This window comes from Malaclemys terrapin, chromosome 1 (assembly GCF_027887155.1).
Source record: "Malaclemys terrapin pileata isolate rMalTer1 chromosome 1, rMalTer1.hap1, whole genome shotgun sequence".
NCBI lineage: Eukaryota > Metazoa > Chordata > Testudines > Emydidae > Malaclemys > Malaclemys terrapin.
The window spans coordinates 190,104,218-190,123,267 of NC_071505.1; the positions used below are offsets into that span (position 1 = coordinate 190,104,218).

At 42.2% G+C, this 19,050-nt stretch overlaps 1 protein-coding gene across 1 annotated transcript in view; it reads left to right on the forward strand.

Moving 5' to 3' along the window:
* MRPS6 (mitochondrial ribosomal protein S6) overlaps positions 1 to 1,116 on the forward strand; it is a 73,934-nt gene extending 72,818 nt beyond the window's left edge. The window contains exon 3 of the mRNA XM_054048643.1: positions 524 to 1,116. Within this exon, the coding sequence (XP_053904618.1) occupies positions 524 to 704 (181 nt within the window). The 3' untranslated portion in view covers positions 705 to 1,116. The remainder of the gene's footprint in view (positions 1 to 523) is intronic.
* The last annotated feature ends 17,934 nt before the right edge of the window (positions 1,117 to 19,050 follow it).

The following is a 19,050-nucleotide window of genomic DNA, read 5'->3' on the forward strand; positions in this document are numbered from 1 at the left end:
AAGGTAGTATTGGGATGGACAAAATATTGCCCATACGATATATAAACTTTAGATGTTTGACACTGATATCTGTTTGTGAGTCCATTCTCCACATGGCAAGGATCCCTGAGGAAAAATGCATTGAATTCAAGGAGGGAAAGTATACATTTTGTTTAACTGAAATAAATATGCGACTTCTAAAAGGTGTGAAAAATACTAAGTGTGTAAATGTATGGAGTAAGTAGAGGCAGACTCCTGATTCCAGTATGAGTGCACAGACAAGAAATGGTGCCCTATGAATAGGAAAGATGCTCACTTATATTGTTTTCGGTTGTGTAGCACTGTATAAATTCTTACCTGTGTTTTAAATCCATAATGTTACTGAGCTTTGTTTTAAAAACAGTTCAAAAAAACAAAATATAAGGTATTCCTTGTAGATAATTGGGAGTTCGATTTTACAATTTCAACAGAATGATGGTATGAATAAAAGCTTTTACAGTGCATATATCTTATTGAGTGTGTGTGTGTTTGTTTTCCATTACAGGTATTTTTTGGTAGACTTTGATGGCCCACCCGCGATTATTTCAACGATGATGGACCATTTAGGACGTGATGTTGATGTAATTAGACCTACTTTTTTAAAGCATCCAGTATCAAAGACACAAGAATGCAGTGGCATAATCCCAGTCAACTATGAAGATAAATTATATACCAAGAAAAAATGAGTATCCAAAAGATCGTATCTGAAACTTTTTATTTTAGCCCAGCTTTTGGATACAATTGTGGTCATAATTTTTGTCTATGTACAGAGTAATCTATTGTAGTCATACGGCATCTGGAGTTAATGTAACCTTTAGCTTGCTTTCTTTTTTGTTGTAAATTAAATAGTTAATTTGTATGCTTATGTTAATAGTTGATGACTAGTCTGAAAATTGATTTGCTTTCCTTGGAAAGCATTACATCTGATGAAGTTCTGTCTACCCATCAGGAGACTAAAAATAGCATTTTTTTTCAGTAAGATTACTTCAGACTTTGTACATGTACACAGTAGATTAAGAAAGCTCTGTTTGACAATGTATACCGTATAGCAGTATGATTTTTTTTTTTTGAGCAAGTTAATAAAGGTGATTGAAATAAGCTTTGTTTATTGTTGAAGACTATAAACGGTGCAGGGAAACGTTACACATATACCTTGCCATAAGGCATTCTAACCTACTGTTCTGAATATAATCACAGAGGGTTGGTCTAAGTACAAATAAACACTCTCTATGGGAGAGGTTAGATACTTCCAGATGGCGGTTCCGAGACTGACAGGACTAGTGTGAGCAGAAAAATGCAAGTTATTGTCCTTTGTTTTACTGTAAGCTGAAGCCACCTGACACTTTACATTTAGAAACATTTCAAACAAAATGGACTCATTTTTTGGCTTTTCCCTATTCCTGTTCTGATGGAGAAAACAAGGGGAGACATGGTCGGTATTACCACTAGAGTATTACCTGCTGTGGGTCCTCTATGGCTGTTAGATCTCTGAGGAAATCCCCATTTCTCCCTCCCCCTGTTTACCCTGTCCTCTTATTATATCCACCATCTTTCCCATCAAGGCAACAAGCTGTGGTTTCCTTCAAAACTCCATAAACGCTGTTGCATAATTAGCTAGAAAGGACGCTCCCCAACTGGGCATCTGGAAACCTTCCCCGCCGCAACCTTTGCTGAACTGGAGATCAAGAGACCAACCCAGGAACTGAACTCTGATTCCCACAGGACTTTGGAGGGGTTTGTTAGTGATATTGCTCTGCAAATGCTCTACTTCTACTATAAGGAAAGAATGAATTTGTTATCCTGCTCCTGGAGTCTGCAGAGTTTCACTTTTTCAAAGGTGATGCTGTAGCCATAAGAAGTTTGATTAAAAATGAGGTGAAAGATAAGAATAAATTCTCCTTTTTTTTAAATAAGTGACCAGCAAAAGGGGAGAAAAAGTCATAATCCCGCTATTTTCCCCGCAACCACTGATTCCTACAACAATGACGAGAATGTCTAATCTGAAATAAGGCAGAATCTCATTCATACAGCCACCTTTTCAAACTATTTAACCCTTTGCACATCCAAGAAACCAAAAAGGGAACACAGGACAGGAAGGGCTCTCCTTAGTTCTGTCCAGTCCCTGTTATCGCAGGTAACCCTTTCAGGAAAACCCATTTATAAACTTGAGTTCCATCTTAAAACTAGGTAGCTTGTTTGTCCCTATTACACAACACTAGAGTGTGAACACACATTACTTTCTTTGGCAGGTCACTGTCAAATGTTGCTTGCTGTAGACCTATTTTTGTGTGTGAAACACTGCAACTGTTTGGATACGGTTTAATAAAGCTTTGCCTTAGGCTGGGATCTCGTGTTTTGTTGTAACAAAAAACACAATTGCAAGTTTCCAGCCTTGCAAAATGGGGGAGAGGAGACTGCCAATAGAGCCTGTATGAGTATAAGTTTACTAAGGCTGCTTTTATCCTAATGCCTTTTGAGAGTATAGTGTAGAAATGTAAAATCTGATTTCTTACTAGTTTTGGCTTCAATCCCTAGCTTTTAAGTACATGTTCAAAATGAATAAACCATGTATTTATTGGATGGGTGCTTAATATTAAGTACATGCATAAGCCATTGTAGGGTTGGGATCTCAAAAAGGTCACAGACTTTTGTCCCTCTTCCTTTGGAAAGCCTGATCCCACTCTCATAAAATCAATGGCAGAACTCTCAGGGATTCCAAGAAGAACAGGATTGGGGCCCAAAGTCCAAAGCAACTGGATAGTGGAAATATCACAAGGCTCTCTGAGAGACAGTATGTAGAAATTCAACTATCCCAATATTAAGGGGAAAGGTGACCAGTGTGCCACAAAATAAAGTTTAAGGAGATGTTCAAGATATTACTGTCTAATGTGCTCCTTTCAGCTCCCACTAGTCCCTGCAGCTATAAAGAGGATTGATACAATACCAAGCAAAGGCAAACTTTTTCTGGACCCATACATGCCTAAATAAGCGTTTGTGCTTTATTAATCACAGGCTTTGTATGTCAACTAATTAAAAAGCTGGTTCACAACAGTATGTACCCATTTCTTCATAATTGATGCTTTCCAATGTGAACATTATGGTTTTTTGGGTTACAAATATAGCCCTGTGAGCCAGACCTGTAGTTAGCTATTCTGGGAAGCTAGTATGTAACTGGAACCTTTGGGGTTGGCGTTCACATACACCAAAAAACTCGCTTACACTCAGGTAATGATGGTTTTCAGCAAGTTGACCAATGAGTCTGCCATATGAGAAACTTGGATAGTCACTCTACCCCGAGTGAACATAAATGTCCACTTGTAGTGTCAGGGAAATCTTAGCCTTCTGGTAATAAGTTTGGGTACAGTGTCAGTTGCCTTTTGTGATCGTTAAATGTTTATTCATCTCAATGAGCTGTGAGAGACTCTTGATCTTCAGGAATACAGTTTCACGAGTGTAGAGTCAGCTGGATAGCTGACAGAATCGGTACTGCCAAACCACTTCCAAATCATTAAAATGTCAAAAATCATTGGCACGTTAAAAAAAAAATTAATCTCTATTAACTAGAGAAACAGATGTTGAAATTATTTATAGCCTTCCTCAGCTTGTGCTCTCAAGGCTGAAAAGGAAGTAGTTTTATACTCCTAGAAATAATAATTTACTTACATAGCCTCTGTCATCTGAGAATCTTGGAGCACTACACTGAGGTGGCTAAGTTAAAATGCTGATTGACAGCTCTTCCAACAGCTCAGCAGCGGTTCCCATTGCCTATCTTAAAGATAACAAGTATGCACATATGGTTTCAGCGAGCAGACCCTTTGTTCTGTCTTAAATTGCTCCCTTGCTTCTTTCCTGACATTCCTGTTCACTCACACATCCGTTCACTCACACATCCACCCACTCACTGCATCTTGCATCTTCGGGAGATCCTTCAGCACCACAGACTCAGGGTACTGTACTAAAATAGTACTTAAGGCCAAGTTTTCAAAGGGGCCTCACCACAGCCTCCGCTTTTGCACCCGTACGTTTGTGCATGCAGTGATTTAGTTCTATAGAGCCAGACTCAGGCATCTTCCTAGCATCAGACTAGCCTGTACAAATTCTATTTGGTAGTGGTGTGAACTTAAAGGCCTTTGATCCTCAGTGCCAGCAGGACACCATTATTTTGGAGATTAATTAAGCATTTTAAAGGGATTATCATGCTCCCAACCACTCTTCTGCTTAAGAGGAACAAAATGTCAAGTGTCAAAGCTGTTGCCTGAGTTGGTTGTGACAAAAGCAAGTGGATACAAAAACGTCGTATTCTTTCAAAAGTCTTCCAAGGAATAATTAAAATGATAGCTTTCATTCATTTTACTACATATAAATGTATGGCTTGCTGCTGGAGCCTGTGTAGCCCAGAGTTTTAGGTATCATCTGTCATTGGTGATACAAATGATGCAGTAGTCCCAGGATAGTGAAGGGGTGTTAATGAACCACTTTACCTTGAATGGTCCCTTGAAATATGTGTTAACTACTTATGCTAGACAATCTGTTCCACCTTGTATTTAGCTGTGATGCGTGTTTCCCAGACCTGAAGAAGGGCTCTGTGTAAGGGCATGTCTACACTAGAAACATAAGTCAACCTATGTTAGGTCAACTTTTCTGTGGTGGTTCATGTCCACGCTACCTTCCTTGGGTCAGTGGTTCGCATTCTCAAAAGGAGCGCTTCCACTGACTTAGGAGGGGGCAGTGTGGGGGGCTGAGAGCCTGGGTCTCAGCTTCGCTGGCAGCTCCCCACCAGGAACCTGGCTGCCCCTCCCCCCCGCCTGCCCCAGGCTGTCAGCTCCCTGCTGCCAGGAGCTCGGCTGTCCCCCTAGGCTCCCCGCTCCCCACCATCGGGCTCCTGGCAGGAAGTGGGGAGCGGAGAGCATCTGGGCAGCTGCTAAGCTGTGCCTGACCAGCTCCCCGCTCAGCTCTGAACCAGGCTGGGCTCCCTGTTCCCTGGGGGGAGCCCAGCGGCTGCCCAAGGCTCCCGGCTCCCACTCAGGAACTGCTTGGACTCCAGGTGCAGAACTCTTTGCTGGGAGCCTGGCTGTGGCAGGGAGCCAAGAGCCAGGGGGAGCAGCTGGACTCTCGGCAGCGGGGACCCAGGAACCTCTGGGCAGCTGCCCAGCTGGCAGTGGGGAGCCTGGGCAGCAGCTGGAATGGGACCGGGGAGCCAGGGGGCAGACATGCTATGACGGGGGTGGGCGCAGCCCAGCTCGGAGCAGGGAGCCCAGGGGGATCATGAGGCTCTAGCTAGAGCCCCCCAACCGGCCCAGTGACAGCGTGGGGTTCTTTTCATTTGCATTCTGCTTTTCAGTCTTGAGCAGTCACTTTTTCAAGCTTCTTTGTCCATCCAGGATGGCTGGAAACATCATTTTAAAAGGAAAGTTGAGATTCTCATATAATCTTCTGACTCCAAGAGCTGGAGTTTTAAGAAAAACATCAAATATAATGAATGAGGCTCATGATAAAATCATGGAGGTTGGCAACACTGCACCTCTCTCTCTGCTGAAGATGGGGGACATTCAGGGGGAAAGAATCCTTTTGCTGGTCTTTTCCAGAATCCTACGGCTCACCCTGTTTAGATGCTTTAGAAGTGAAAATTGACTCTGAAGCCAAAACATGTATGTTTGCCCACTCTCTGGCTTAAAGAAATATTGTGGATGAGTTTTTCTTTTTAACTTGTGTAATTTATTTGTTTTCTTTTGAGGGCTATTTGGAAAGGGTCACCATCAACCTGCTCAGGTTCCCAAATGAAGCTTGCTTACAGGACGATAAATTCAATGTAGCATCCTCTTATTAAAGTCTTCAAAGGTGAAATCCTGGCCTCACTGAAGTCAATGGCAAAACTCTCATTGACGTCAATAGTCAGATATGTGCCGAAGAGATGCAGGATGCAATTTACCTTTATTTAAAGAATGTACCTATAGATACCTTACTAGGTCAAAAGAGTCCTTCTGGATAGTTATTGATATGAGAATCTAGCAACTGCAGGCACTTCTAGTAACTTAGATTTGGTAGAGCAGTGTTTCTCAATGACCCGTTCATGGAGTGGCTCCAGTCCTGGAGAGCTCCTTGAGACAGTTTAGGAAGGCAGCAAGTTGGTCCCTGGTATCAAAAAGGGTTGAGAAACACTGGTACATGATGCATTTTGGAACATTTCTAGCATTTCTCGGGAAAAGCAGTAGACTCTGACAGAGCCTAAAACAGTTTTAGAGAAGTAAATTTAAGTTGAGTCCTGTGGTGAAAGCTTTCCCATGCTGGCATACTGGGGGGCATTTAGACTATAAACTGGGGGTTAAAGGCTTTAACTCAATTCTGAGTTTCCTTTTCAGGTCACCTTTAAGCAGCAGCTGAATTTCTGAGGATGAGGTAGGGCGGAGAGGGTTCAGCTGCAAACCTACAACCTATACTGAAGGTTGTTCAGAGCCCTGTTTTTGGACTTAAGAGACAGAAGGAAAATGTTGTATATTAACCCATGCTGTCTATTCACATGTGCAACTTACAATATGTATGACTGAGGAAAACGTAAAGAGCAAGATGGTCATTATCTGGGATTAACATGGGCATCTGTCCCATTCTCTTAGTCCGTAGGCTGCAAGTGCTATGGGGCAACACATTCACCCTTTAAATGCCAAGGTGACAGGCACCTTAGAAATACCAGCAATAGGTCGCACTGGAGAGGAGGTGGGTAAGTGAAAAGGGGTGTCTCCTTGATCAATAGTTAACTCTCAGCTGGTAGAGGAGTGGTAATAATGGGCTCCCTGGAGAGAAGGATGATGAAGGGTAGCAATGGAGTAAAGGGTGTGTGTGGAGAAATGGGAGAGATCCACAACCTCACGCTGGCCAAAGAGAAGTGTAGGAACTCTGGGAAAAACAGACACCAGCCTCCCTTTTCCCATGGAGCAATCTGTGTGTTTACACAGAGGAGTATTGGAAGCTGCTGGTGGGTATGGAACTGCGCCCAACTTGTTCAGAGTTTAGACACAAGACTGATGCTGTGTCAGCATGCTGGATGTGAATCAAACCAAAATTATTTGATCCCTCAGCTTATTAACTATTTACTAGTGCAGGGCATTGCAAGTCACGCCAGCTGCTGGAAAGTGCAAGCAGTTTTCTTTAGTAATCCCTGTAATCTTGTATAAGCAAAACCTGCTTATATATTGATGAAAAAATTACCTGAGACATGCCAGGCCACAAGGGGAAAAAAATCAATGGAACAAAAATCAACCAGTGTAATTTTGATCTTGGTCAGACTCATCTTAGGAGGGTTTAGGTTTGTGCCAAAGAAAGGACTACCATCGGCAAGGAAATGGACAGATCTTAGGCTGGGACAGTAGTACAGTAGGCCCAAGGCATTGTTTATTATTAACGTTACAGGCTGAGTAAGGAGAACAGAATTTGACATAATGAGTCAACTTCAGGGGCATGGTCATAGTGACTTTCACTCTAGGTCACTGGTTTGAATCTAGCCCAAATCAGTAGTAACTGAAAGCTGCTATGATCCTGTGGCTCTTTGGTATTCTGTGTGCAGCAGGGTTATGCTCGCAGTGTGGTTCCTGGCAGGCGAGTGTCAAAAGTACTATTGGCACTGGCTAGCACCCTCGGTAAGCCTCAGCAAAAAGCCAGGGATTTCATGAGCATAGCCATAGAGCTACCCATTCATTCCAGAGGTTGTCGTTCCAGGTTGGAGTCAAGGTAAATCAGTGGGAAGAAAAGTTGGTAAGATAGTATTAGTGACTTATTGTTAGGGAGAAGCTGAGTGGATGGCGTGTGCGTGCCAAGAATAATCTTATTAGAAATGGCCTCTCCTCCCTGTCCCTGACCTTAGAGCCTTAGAAGAGTAATGCCTTTGACTGTATATTATCTTAAATCATAGAAATGTAGGACTGGAAGGGAGTTTGATAGTCATCTAGTCCAGTCCCCTGCAGGACTAAGTTTTGTCTAACCTGCTCTTAAAAACTTTCAATGATGAGATTCCACAATCTCCCCAGGCAATTTATTCCAGTGTTTAACCACCCTGACAGTTAGGAAGTTTGTCCTAATGTCCAACCTAGACCTCCCTTGTTGAAATTGAAGCGCATTGCTTCTTGTCCTATCCTCAGTAGTTAGGAAGAATAATTTGTCACCCTCCTCTTTATAACAACCTTTTACATACTGGAAGACTGTTATAATGTTCCCCCTCAGTTTTCTCTTCTCCAGACTACACAAACCCAATCACAGTATAATAATCACCCTTGCACACAGCATTCCGATGACCTCTGAGAATTGTAAAAAAGGCTGTGGTCCAAAATTCCTAGTTAGTTGGCATGTGAAAATAAATAGCTGAGGAAGATCAAGAGTTCTGTCATTTGATATTATGAAATCCAAAGATTTGAAATGCATGGTCCTTAAGTACTGCTATTTTTTAAAACTTATAATGGTGGCTGTCCTGCTGTGTGATCAGACTGCAGAAACGTTGTACCTTTTTCATGGCAAATATGGTAGCCCCCATATCCTGCTCACAAGGAAACCAATGGGAGCCTTTGGTAAATGGTTTTACCAAAAATATTTGTATTGTAAACATGCATTAAAGCATTTCCAGGAGGCCAGAAAGTAAAAAGTCCAGAACTTCCATGAGATATCCCAATCCTGAAAACATCTATGCACATATTTAACTTTACTCATGTGCCACTGAGATCTCCTAGGATCTAGGGGAGCAGGGCATTTGATTTACTTTGGCCATTCATTTATGCTCTCCTGCATAAAGTTAAGCACGTATATAAGCGTTTGCAGGATCAGCAACTTAATTGGGGTCCTCCTGCTTCAGAAATCAGACTTTGCCACAAAGTTCTTGCTAAATAAATGGTTTTTAACCAAAGTTTTATAAAAAGTAGTCTATTTTTCCCCCCAAAAAAACACTGGAAATAAAAAATGACAATGAAAAAAATCCCAAAGTGTCACCAAAATATCTCATGGGCTCAGTTGCTTCCTGGTTCAGGCATTAGATTCTTCCTCAGGTCTAATCTACAGTAGGAAAAAATTAAAAATATCACTCTTTTTTTTAAACATAGAGAAGGCCCATAAATTTGCTCCTCCTACATCATGTCAAGCAGATTAAGTACTGCTGACTCAGTGTCCTATGAAAAATAATTTTCTTTTTTTGGCCATATAAGCAATTTGATTGGAAACATGCCCCCTCTGGGTGCTGTGCATTGTTTCCTCTAATTTTTTATATCCATGTGCAGAATGAATTGTTATGTGCACCAATATGGAGGTGATGTGTGGTGGGGGTGGGGCTGAGGGGTTCGGAGTGTGGGAGGGGGCTGAGGGCTGGGGCAGAGGGTTGGGATGCTGGGTCAGAGCTCTGGCTGGGGATGTGGGCTCTGGGGTGGGGTTGGGGATGAGGGGTTTGGGGTGCAGGAGGGGGGTCTGAGCTAGGGCAGAGGGTTGTGGTGCAGGGGGAGGGGAGAGAGGACTCCAGCTGGGGATGTGGGCTCTGGGGTGGAGCCAGGGATGAAGGGTTTGGGGTGCAGGCTGCCCTGGGGCTGCTGCAGGGAGAGAGAACTCCCCCCAGCTCTCTCTTGACATGGCAGCGTGGGGCTGGGCAAGTGCGCCTCTCCCCCTCATGGCAGCTCCGGTGGGGCCAGAGTTGAGGGAGAGGCCCTTCTCCTTGGCTGCGGCAGCTTCGGTGGGACCAGGGTCAGGGGAGAGGCGCCTCTCCCTGGCTGCGTGTCTGCACGGGCCTTAATAGCCTGCTGCGCGGCCGTGCAGCTTAGAGGGAACTTAGGTGCTGTGTTTTAAACAGCATGCAGGGCAACAAGCTCATTGAACTTGCAGTTGGGGGGGGGGGCAATGCCACCTCCCAAATTACACCCATGTTAAAAAGTGTGTGTGTGTGTGGGGGGGGGGGATATACAAAAGTGTGTATGATCCCAGTTCCGTTGCCGCTTACTATGTTAAAGTTGCCAAAATTTTCAAAATTTCCTTGATAGAGGACATGGAGGAGATGAGATGTGGTGAAAAATTCTTGTAACATTGTTTAAAGATTGGATTCTTCTTAGGTTTCATAGACTGATAGAGTTTAAGGCTAGAGGGGACCATTAGTGTCATCTAGTCTCATCACCTGTATATCACAGGCCATAAAATGTCATCCCATTACTCCTATACTGAGCCCAATAACTTTTGTTAGACTAAAGCATCTTTTCCAGAAAGGCATCCAGTCTTGATCTGAAGACATCAAGAGCTGGAGAATCAACCATTTCCCTTGGTAGTTTGTTCTAATGGTTAATCAACTTCACCATTAATTATAAACAGCGCTGCTTCTGCCCAGCTCCCATAGATCTTCCATCTGTTTCTGAGACTTGTTCCCATTTGTAAGTTTGAGACAGCATTTGTGCTATGGATACTGATGATTTAATTTTTAAAACATCCAGTTTCTTGCATCTTTTCTTGATTATATGAGCCTTTTAAAAAAAAATCAGATTTTTGGTAATCTACCAACTTGCTGACACGATAGAAACAATTGGTGTCTTTTAAATGAAATGTTATTAATGTAGTCATATTTAAATGCAGAACCTGACTAGATGGGTATGCTCCTTTAATTGTTAGCCTGCCCCTCACTCCTTCCAGAGTGGTGTATTTCAACCTTTCTATATGTCCTCCAGAGACAGGAATGTGGATTAAGCAGAGGAGGTAGGTATAAATGACCAACTAAGGCCTTGTCTATACTACTGGGGTAAGTCAACCTAAGTTACGTTACTCCAGCTGTGTGAAAAATGTAGCTGGAGTCAACGTAGCTTAAGTCGACTTACTGCAGCGTCTACACCGCACTGTGTTGATGGGAGAAACTCTTCTCGTTCTGGTGGAGTACCGGAGTTGATGGGAGAGCAATCTATGGTCAATTTAGCGGGTCTAGTGAAGACCCACTAAATTGACCCCCTGCTGCATGATAAGTGTAGAGATGGCCTAAGTGAGGTTTGAGGCTCCTCTCATTAGGATATTATTCATGCCAGTTTCTGAAGCAGAAGTCAAACCATGTTTCAAAGAATGCTTATTTATAAGTCATATTAAGGTTACTGTTATCTCCCTGTGGAACCAAGTTTTCCAGTAGTATGAACAATGCCTTATTAGACACTGTTAGCACTGCAATTTCTATATACTCAATTTTTCTTTCGTATTTCCTGTGCTGTTTCATTTTGGCCTTGTATCTGGGGTAAATAAATGCTATAATGACAGTACTCTTTAACTGACCGGTAGTAAGATTTGCCTACTTAAATTCTTCTGTAATTTCCTTTGGATAACATCTTGCCCTACACTGTTTTATTGTGTTGGTGTATACTACTGAGCAGATGTGATATTTCACCTCAGAGATAGCTACACATCAGTGATGGGCAAAGTAGATTGTGTGTGCATATGTATTAGTTTGGAGAACCAGTGAAGTTTATAAAGCTCTTTGAGATCTACTTAGGATGAAAGTCACCATATAAATGTGTGTCATTAACATCAATATAAGCTTTATAGAAACATCATGTCATAGAACTAGCCACTTACTTTGAAACCAGATGTCAAAAATTCCCTTCACATAAAGCATTCATAGAATCATCATAGAATATCAGGGTTGGAAGGGACCTCAGGAGGTCATCTAGTCCAACCCCTTGCTCAAAGCAGGACCAATCCCCAACTAAATCATTGTCAGTCCAAAGGTGAAACATCATGCACCCTTCTCTCCTCTGTTTATGGTGGAATATTCTCAGAGTAAGTCTTGTTACACTGTAATGAAATGCTATGAAATTAACAATGTATTCTTTTCCAGTAATGCCATTGCATAGGCAAGTGCTAATGAAATGGATTACTGTTCAATTAATTATAAAATATTCAGATACAGATCTTGCATCCTTCAACTTAAAAAAATGTTCTTGTCTGCTGTGGAGATGTGGGTTTATTTGCACAATCTGACATTAGCTAATCCCTTTTACATACTTACAGGCTACTGTGGAGGTTATCCACTGCAAGTTCTCAAAATCCAATCTTGAGCACAACAGGAGACCTCCTTTCATGATGAAACAGTTTTGTCTGTTTTCTATCTTCGTTAACAGAGTTCCTTAAGTTTATGTAAATTGGTTTCTAGCATCTTGGTGGTTTTTGTTTTTTCTTTGAGAAAGGAAAATTATCAGATGTTTTTTGGTGGTTACTAAAGTACCCAACACTGTTTCTGGTTCCTTCCTTAAATAAAAATGAATTGCTACAATATGCTTTGGTGATAACTAAGAAGTATTGCACTGATGCTATTATAAAGGGTTGCAGTGATTGGACTTGAATCTGTGTGCTGCTGCTGGTTCATGGTGCACTTGCTGGTGGCTCACAGAGAGCTTACTGGCCACATGATGCTGGCTTTTTCCTCTTTGCTTCCAGCTTGTAACCTGCATTAAAAGATGTCTAAAAAGAATGGAAAATACTTTCATGATATTATTTTTCCCTATTTTTCAACAGCTGCTGTAGTTGCCTGTAGTGGGGCGACAACTCACCGGCGTGGCACCTCCTGCTGGTTGTCCAGGAAATTAGCTTTTACAGCCTTGGAGCGCCCAATGCTGGCCAATGTCCCACTTGCCGCTGGCCCCTCCCCCATGTCCCTTCCAGACCCCGGTGCCCCTTTTCCTTGGGTGCTGCCCTCTTGCAGCACCCCACAGATCTGTGTCTCCCCTCCCCAGGGAACCCCCAACCCTCTATCCCCACCTCACCTCAGTGGCTACTGCTAGTCACCAGCTAGCCCCCGCTCACAGGGGCAGACTGCAGTTTATACCACTCATCATCAGCAAGGGGGGTTTGGACCTGCTACCTTTGTCTACCCTGGGCTGCACCTCTGCAACTCCAGTACCCTTCCCGGCCTTTAGCAAGGCCTGCAGCCTGGGGATTTTCCAGCCTGGAGCTCCCCAGCTCCTCTGGGCTTTCCCCAGCCCTGCTCCACTCTAGGTACCCTGCGGCGCTCCCAAGCAGCCAGGCCTGTCTCTCTCCACAGCTAGAGAGAGACTGGCTTAGCTCTAGCCTAGCAGCCCCTTTATAGGGCCAGCTGTGGCCCCAGCGGAGGCTGCTTCCCCAATCAGTCTTCCCCCAGCCACAGCCCTCTCCAGGGCTGCTTTTAACCCCTCCGGGCAGGAGTGGGGCGACCCCACCCTGCTACATTGCCACATGGGTCTCAGGTGATTGGGACTAGGAGGTGAATTGTGTGATGTCATGTCTATGAGCCAACCAGACGATCTGAGGGACTGCCTTGCTCCCCCATGCCATTTTGCCAAAGCGAAGGACTCTGGAACTTGCTCCCCGCCCCTTCACCTTGGTCCCAAATCTGGCGACTATTTGGGCCATTACAAAAGACTGTTGTTGATAGGATTGAGGCTATGCTTCCCATAAACAATGAAGGGGTGGAAGGATTTTCTGTAGGGTGTCTGGCTGAGTTCTTGTTGCTGTGACTATTTTAGTGGTGCTGCTGGGATTTCACTGTATTTATGGGATTGTTAACAATGTGTCAGGCTCATTGGTTAGATATCTTTTTATTATTTTTAATCTAAATAAATGAACTCTCTCTATCACGTTGTGGCCCATGCAATGAAAATATTTGAGCCTTCCTGAACAATAACAGTATTTCACACTGTTAGTGTAGAATCACTGTGTGTGTGTGTGTGTGTGTGTGGGGGGGGGTATTAGTTAGGGTAAATCTACACTGCACACCACTTGTGGCAGCGGCATGTAGGGTATGTGTAGCTACACACTACAGTGAAAAGCAGGCTGTGTCCACACTCACTGCAGTGGGTAGTTACCTGTGCTAGTGCAAGGTTCTGTCAGGTGGTGGCAGCAAGGTAAGACTCCCACAGCTCAGGCTCTGGCAGTGGGGAGCCAGCCGGGAACGGCTCCAGTAGTGGGGAGGCAGTGGAACACTGTTCTGCTAAAAATAGCAGTGCAGCTGGGGAAGATACTGCTTGGGCCGGGTAGAGTATGTACTTACAGGGTTCAGGCATGTCTTTCCTCTACTTGCCTAAGCAGTGTCTCACCATTTACACTGCTATTTATACCTATGCTCGGGGGGCGTGCAATGTATGTACTCTACACACCGCCAAAAGGAGTGTGCAGTTTAGATGTTCCTTTAATGAGTTTGTGGACTAGTCCCCAGCCTTATCTTTAATAAGGAACATTCTTCTGTGAAATAGGAGTTCTTTAGATGTTGTTTCCCTCTCTGCCCATCTGTACCTCACACCAGCAAATTCCAGTTGTATCTTTGTTATGCTTTTAGATAGGTTTGCATTTGATGACTTTACATTGTTGATTGGGAGTTGACGTATGACATTTGAACCCTTTTCTTTCACTCCAGAATGGCTATATTTATCAACATATTTATTAATATCAATATATTTATCAATATATGTATTGCTATATTTTTCAATACAAAACAAAGAACCACTAAGGTCCCAATGACCATATTTAGTTTAGCTTTGTATTTTAAATTCAATGTAGCAAGTTATGCAGAAAAGAATACTGGAGACTTTATTTTTCCTTGCATCTGATTGAACAAGACTTTAGAGTGAATTAATATGATTTGTGTTGTGGTAGTGCCTAGGAGTCCCACTCTTGGACCAGGACCCCATTGTACTAAGCACTGTACAAACACAGAACAAAAAGATGATCCCTGTCCCAAAGTAGCTGTTACTCTTGAATTGTATCTATAATTTATTTGTAAATTACAATAAGTAAATAAATAAATCATCCTAGTCATGTAACAGCCAAAGTAGCATTTGCTTATTCACTAGAAAAACAGATTCTTTCAAATAAGCATCTTAGCAGGCCCAAAGTATAACCACTTCCATCAAACCTCTGAAGTATAGATAGAGATTATAGCACAATAGATGTTCCACCACTTTCTTTTCTTATAAGAAAAGTATACTTAAAGAGCCAAACCAGCTTGCTCTAGTCACAGAACTAATCACATTAACTAAAAGAGAATTACTTGCATCAGTAAGGTGAAAACAGATTCAGCTTCGTAAGATTACGCTATGAAATTAGGATCTATTCCTCTCTTTCTGTGTTTGCAAAACTCCACTTCAGAGTAATATGAATGGTAAAAAGAACATGAAGGTAAAATGGACAATTTACCCACTCTAATCACTGACTTTCATAGTCCTGAATGGGAAAAAAAGATCAGCATGTTAAAACTTGAAAGATCTCCATTATTATTCTTAGAAAGGATATGAAGTGCCAGCATGAAAATAATCAAGTTTAATTTGTTCTTGTGATGGGTTGGATCACAGAAACCGCCTTGGGAACTGCCAAGTGATGTGCCAAGACTACCTCTGCTCCTGCTTTCCTGCCCTGGCAGTTTAGGACTACAGCACCCTGTCTTGCTGAGCCAGACATGCCAGTCTGTTCCAACACAGACCCAGGGTCTGAACCACGTGCCCCGAACCTGCAGACTTAACCTGAAAGCAGCTTACAGAAGTGTTCCTGTCTTTAACACTCAGATGCTCAACTCCCAATGGGTCTAAACCCCAAATAAATCCATTTTACCCTGTATAAAGCTTATACAGAGTAAACTCATAGATTGTTCACCGTCTATAACACTGATAGAGACATATGTACAGCTGTCCCCCCCCCAGTATTAATATGTACTCTGGGTTAATTAATAAGTAAAAAGTGATTTTATTAAACACAGAAAGTAGGATTTAAGTGGTTCCAAGTAGTAACAGACAGAACAAAGTGAATTACCAAGTAAAATAAAATAAAACACGCAAATCTAAGTCTAATACAGTAATACAACTGAATACAGATAAAATCTCACCCTCAGAGATGTTTCAATAAGTTTCTTTCACAGACTGGATGCCTTCCTAGTCTGGGCACAATCCTTTCCCCTGGTACAGCTCTTGTTCCAGCTCAGGTGGTAGTTAGGTGAATCCTCATGATGGCTCTCCTTTGTTCTGTTCCACCCATTTATATATCTTTTGCATAAGGCGGGAATCCTTTGTCCCTCTTTGGGTTCCCCCCCAACCCCCTTCCCAATGGAAAAGCACCAGGTTAAAGATGGATTCCAGTTCAGGTGACATGATTGTAGGAGCTGGATTAGAATTAATGTATGATTTGATTTCATCCGGTTAGCTACCCTTTTTGAATAGCAGAAAGAAATGACCCTCTGGGACTATGAGATTCTGTTTTCCCATATGCATTACAAATTGGGCCCTCTTTAACTCTTTGTTTTAAGATTTAGTTAGTAAGAGACAGGATTCTCTATTGTGTCTATGTTAAGTAGATTAGAGGAACATTGAAGGCCTGGGTCTCAATGTAAATTGTCTTGGTTATTGATTGTAAAACTTAGCAAGGTTCAATGCCTTTTTGCTTGATATAAAATACTACTGTTTGTATTCTCAATCTGTTTGTGTGAATGAGGAATGTATGCATCAGGAAAAGATAAGGTCATTGTTTGTTATAAGAAGAACAGGAGTACTTGTGGCACCTTAGAGACTAACAAATTTATTAGAGCATAAGCTTTCGTGGACTACAGCCCACTTCTTCGGATGCATATTGTTTGTTATGACAGTGTCAAGGAAGAAGTAAAGAGACTTAAAGAACATCAAAGAATCATCAACGCGCATCCATAATGAAGGGCAAATTGACGACTCTGAGATGAAGGCTGGCACCCCTAAGGACAATTGATTAAATCGGAACAAAGGACAGGATGACTCTCTCGGAGGTGTATTGGAATGTTTACACCAATTAGGAAGTAACCAGTCCCAAACTGGCACAGCAAAATCCATAGGCTTCAGCAGAGAAAAATACCTATAAGAATGGGGTGCTTGGCCATGGGACATTGGGTTCGTCTTACCACACTCCAGGAGCATCGGATCGTGACCAATAGAGCCCCGCTCCCCTCTGCGACCAAACTGGCTGGCCACTAGATTGATCCAGACTCTGGACTGGTAACTATAAACATCACTGCAGAACTATGTGTGTATGTGTGTGTGTTTAAAAAGCATATGCTACCTAAGCATATGCTACCTATTGTGGTAATTTCTTTCTCTCTCTCTGTATTTACAATAAATGTGGTGTTTTGCCTTGCCCACCTTATAAGATCCTGTTGGTATTATTTTATTAGTGTAACATGATCACATGTCACTGTAAGACTTCATTACCCACTTGCCAGCACGCAGGTATACAGGAAGACTTACAGGTAAAACAGAGTCATCTGCAGTCAATTGTCCTGGTTAATGGGAGTCATCAAGATTCCAAACCACCATTAATGGCCCACACTTTGCATAATTACAATAGGCCTTCAGAGTTATATTTCATATTTCTAGTTTCAGATACAAAAGTGTTACATTTATACAAATAGGATGACACACTCAGTAGATTATAAGCTTTGTAACAATACCTTACAAGATATCTTTTGCATGAAGCATATTCCAGTTATATTATATTTAAACTCATTAGCATATTTTCATAAAATCATATAGAGTGCAACATCACAGTTCTTACCCCAGATCATGTAAAACTAATTTGATGGTGAAGACTCAGATTATAAATCCAGAAGGGACCGCTGCGATCCACTAGTCTGACCTTCTGTATAACGGAGGCTATAGAATGTCCTTGAATTAATTCCTGTTTGAACTAGACCATCTCTTTTAGAAAAATACATCCACTCTGCATTTTCAAAATGTCCAGTGATGGAGAATCCACCACAACCCGTGGTAAGGTTTTCCAAAGGTTAGTTACCTTCACTGTTAAAAATGTGTGCCCTATTTCCCGTCTGAATTTGTCTAGCTTCAACTTTCAACCATTGGATCTTGTTATACATTTGATAATATAGAAGACTCTTCAGTCTAGCAGACAAATTTCTGTTCCCCATGTAAAGGGGACTTATAGACTTGATCAAGTCACTCCTTAATCTTCTCTCTGTTAAGCTAAATAGATTGAACTCTTAGAGTTTATCACTATAAGGCAAGTTTTCTAATCCTTTAATTGTTCTCATTGCTCTTCTCTGAACCCTCTCCAGTTTATCAACATCCTTCTTGAATTGTGGGCACTAAAACTGGACACAGTATTCCAGCAGTGCTCACAACAGTGCCAAATACAGAGGTAATAACCTCTCTACTTCTACTCAGTATTCACCAGTTTATACATACAAGGATCACATTAGCTTTGTTGGTCACAGTGTAGCACCTGGAGCTCATGTTCAGCTGATTATCCACCATGACTTCCAAGTCCTTTTCAGAATCACTGCTCCCCAGAACTTGTAAGTATGGCCTGCATTCTTTGTTACTAAATGTATGACTTTACATTTGGCCGTATTAAAACACGTTGTTTGCTTGTGCTCAGTTTACTAAATGATCTAGACTGCTCTGTATCAGTGGTCTGTCCTCTTCATTATTTATCACTCCCCCAATCGTTTGCCATCTACAAACTTTAACAGTAATGATTTTATGTTTTTCCGAGATCATCGATTTCAAATGTTAAATAGCGTAGGCCTGAGAACTGATCCCTGCAAGACCTCACTAGAAACAGACCTACTTGATAATCATTCTCCATTTGCAGTTACATTTTGAGACCTATCAGTTAGCCAGTTTTTTAAACCCATTTAATGTGTGTCATGTTGATTTTTACGTTGTTCTAGTTTCTTAATCCAAATATTGTGCAAGTCATAGAATCATAGAATCATAGGGTTGGAAGGGACCTCAGGAGGTCATCTAGTCCAACTCCCTGCTCAAAGCAGGACCTAATCCCAGCCAGGGCTTTGTCAAGCCTGACCTTAAAAACCTCTAAGGAAGGAGATTCCACCACCTCCCTAGGTAAAGCATTCCAGTGCTTCACCACCCTCCTAGTAAAAAAGTTTTTCCTAATATCCAACCTAAACCTTCCCCACTGCAACTTGAGACCATTACTCTTTGTTCTATCATCTGATACCACTGAGAACAGTATAGATCCATCCTCTTTGGAACCCAAACCTCCCAATTGACCTGTACTGTGGGTTCTTCCAGAGGGGAAGGTCTCTGG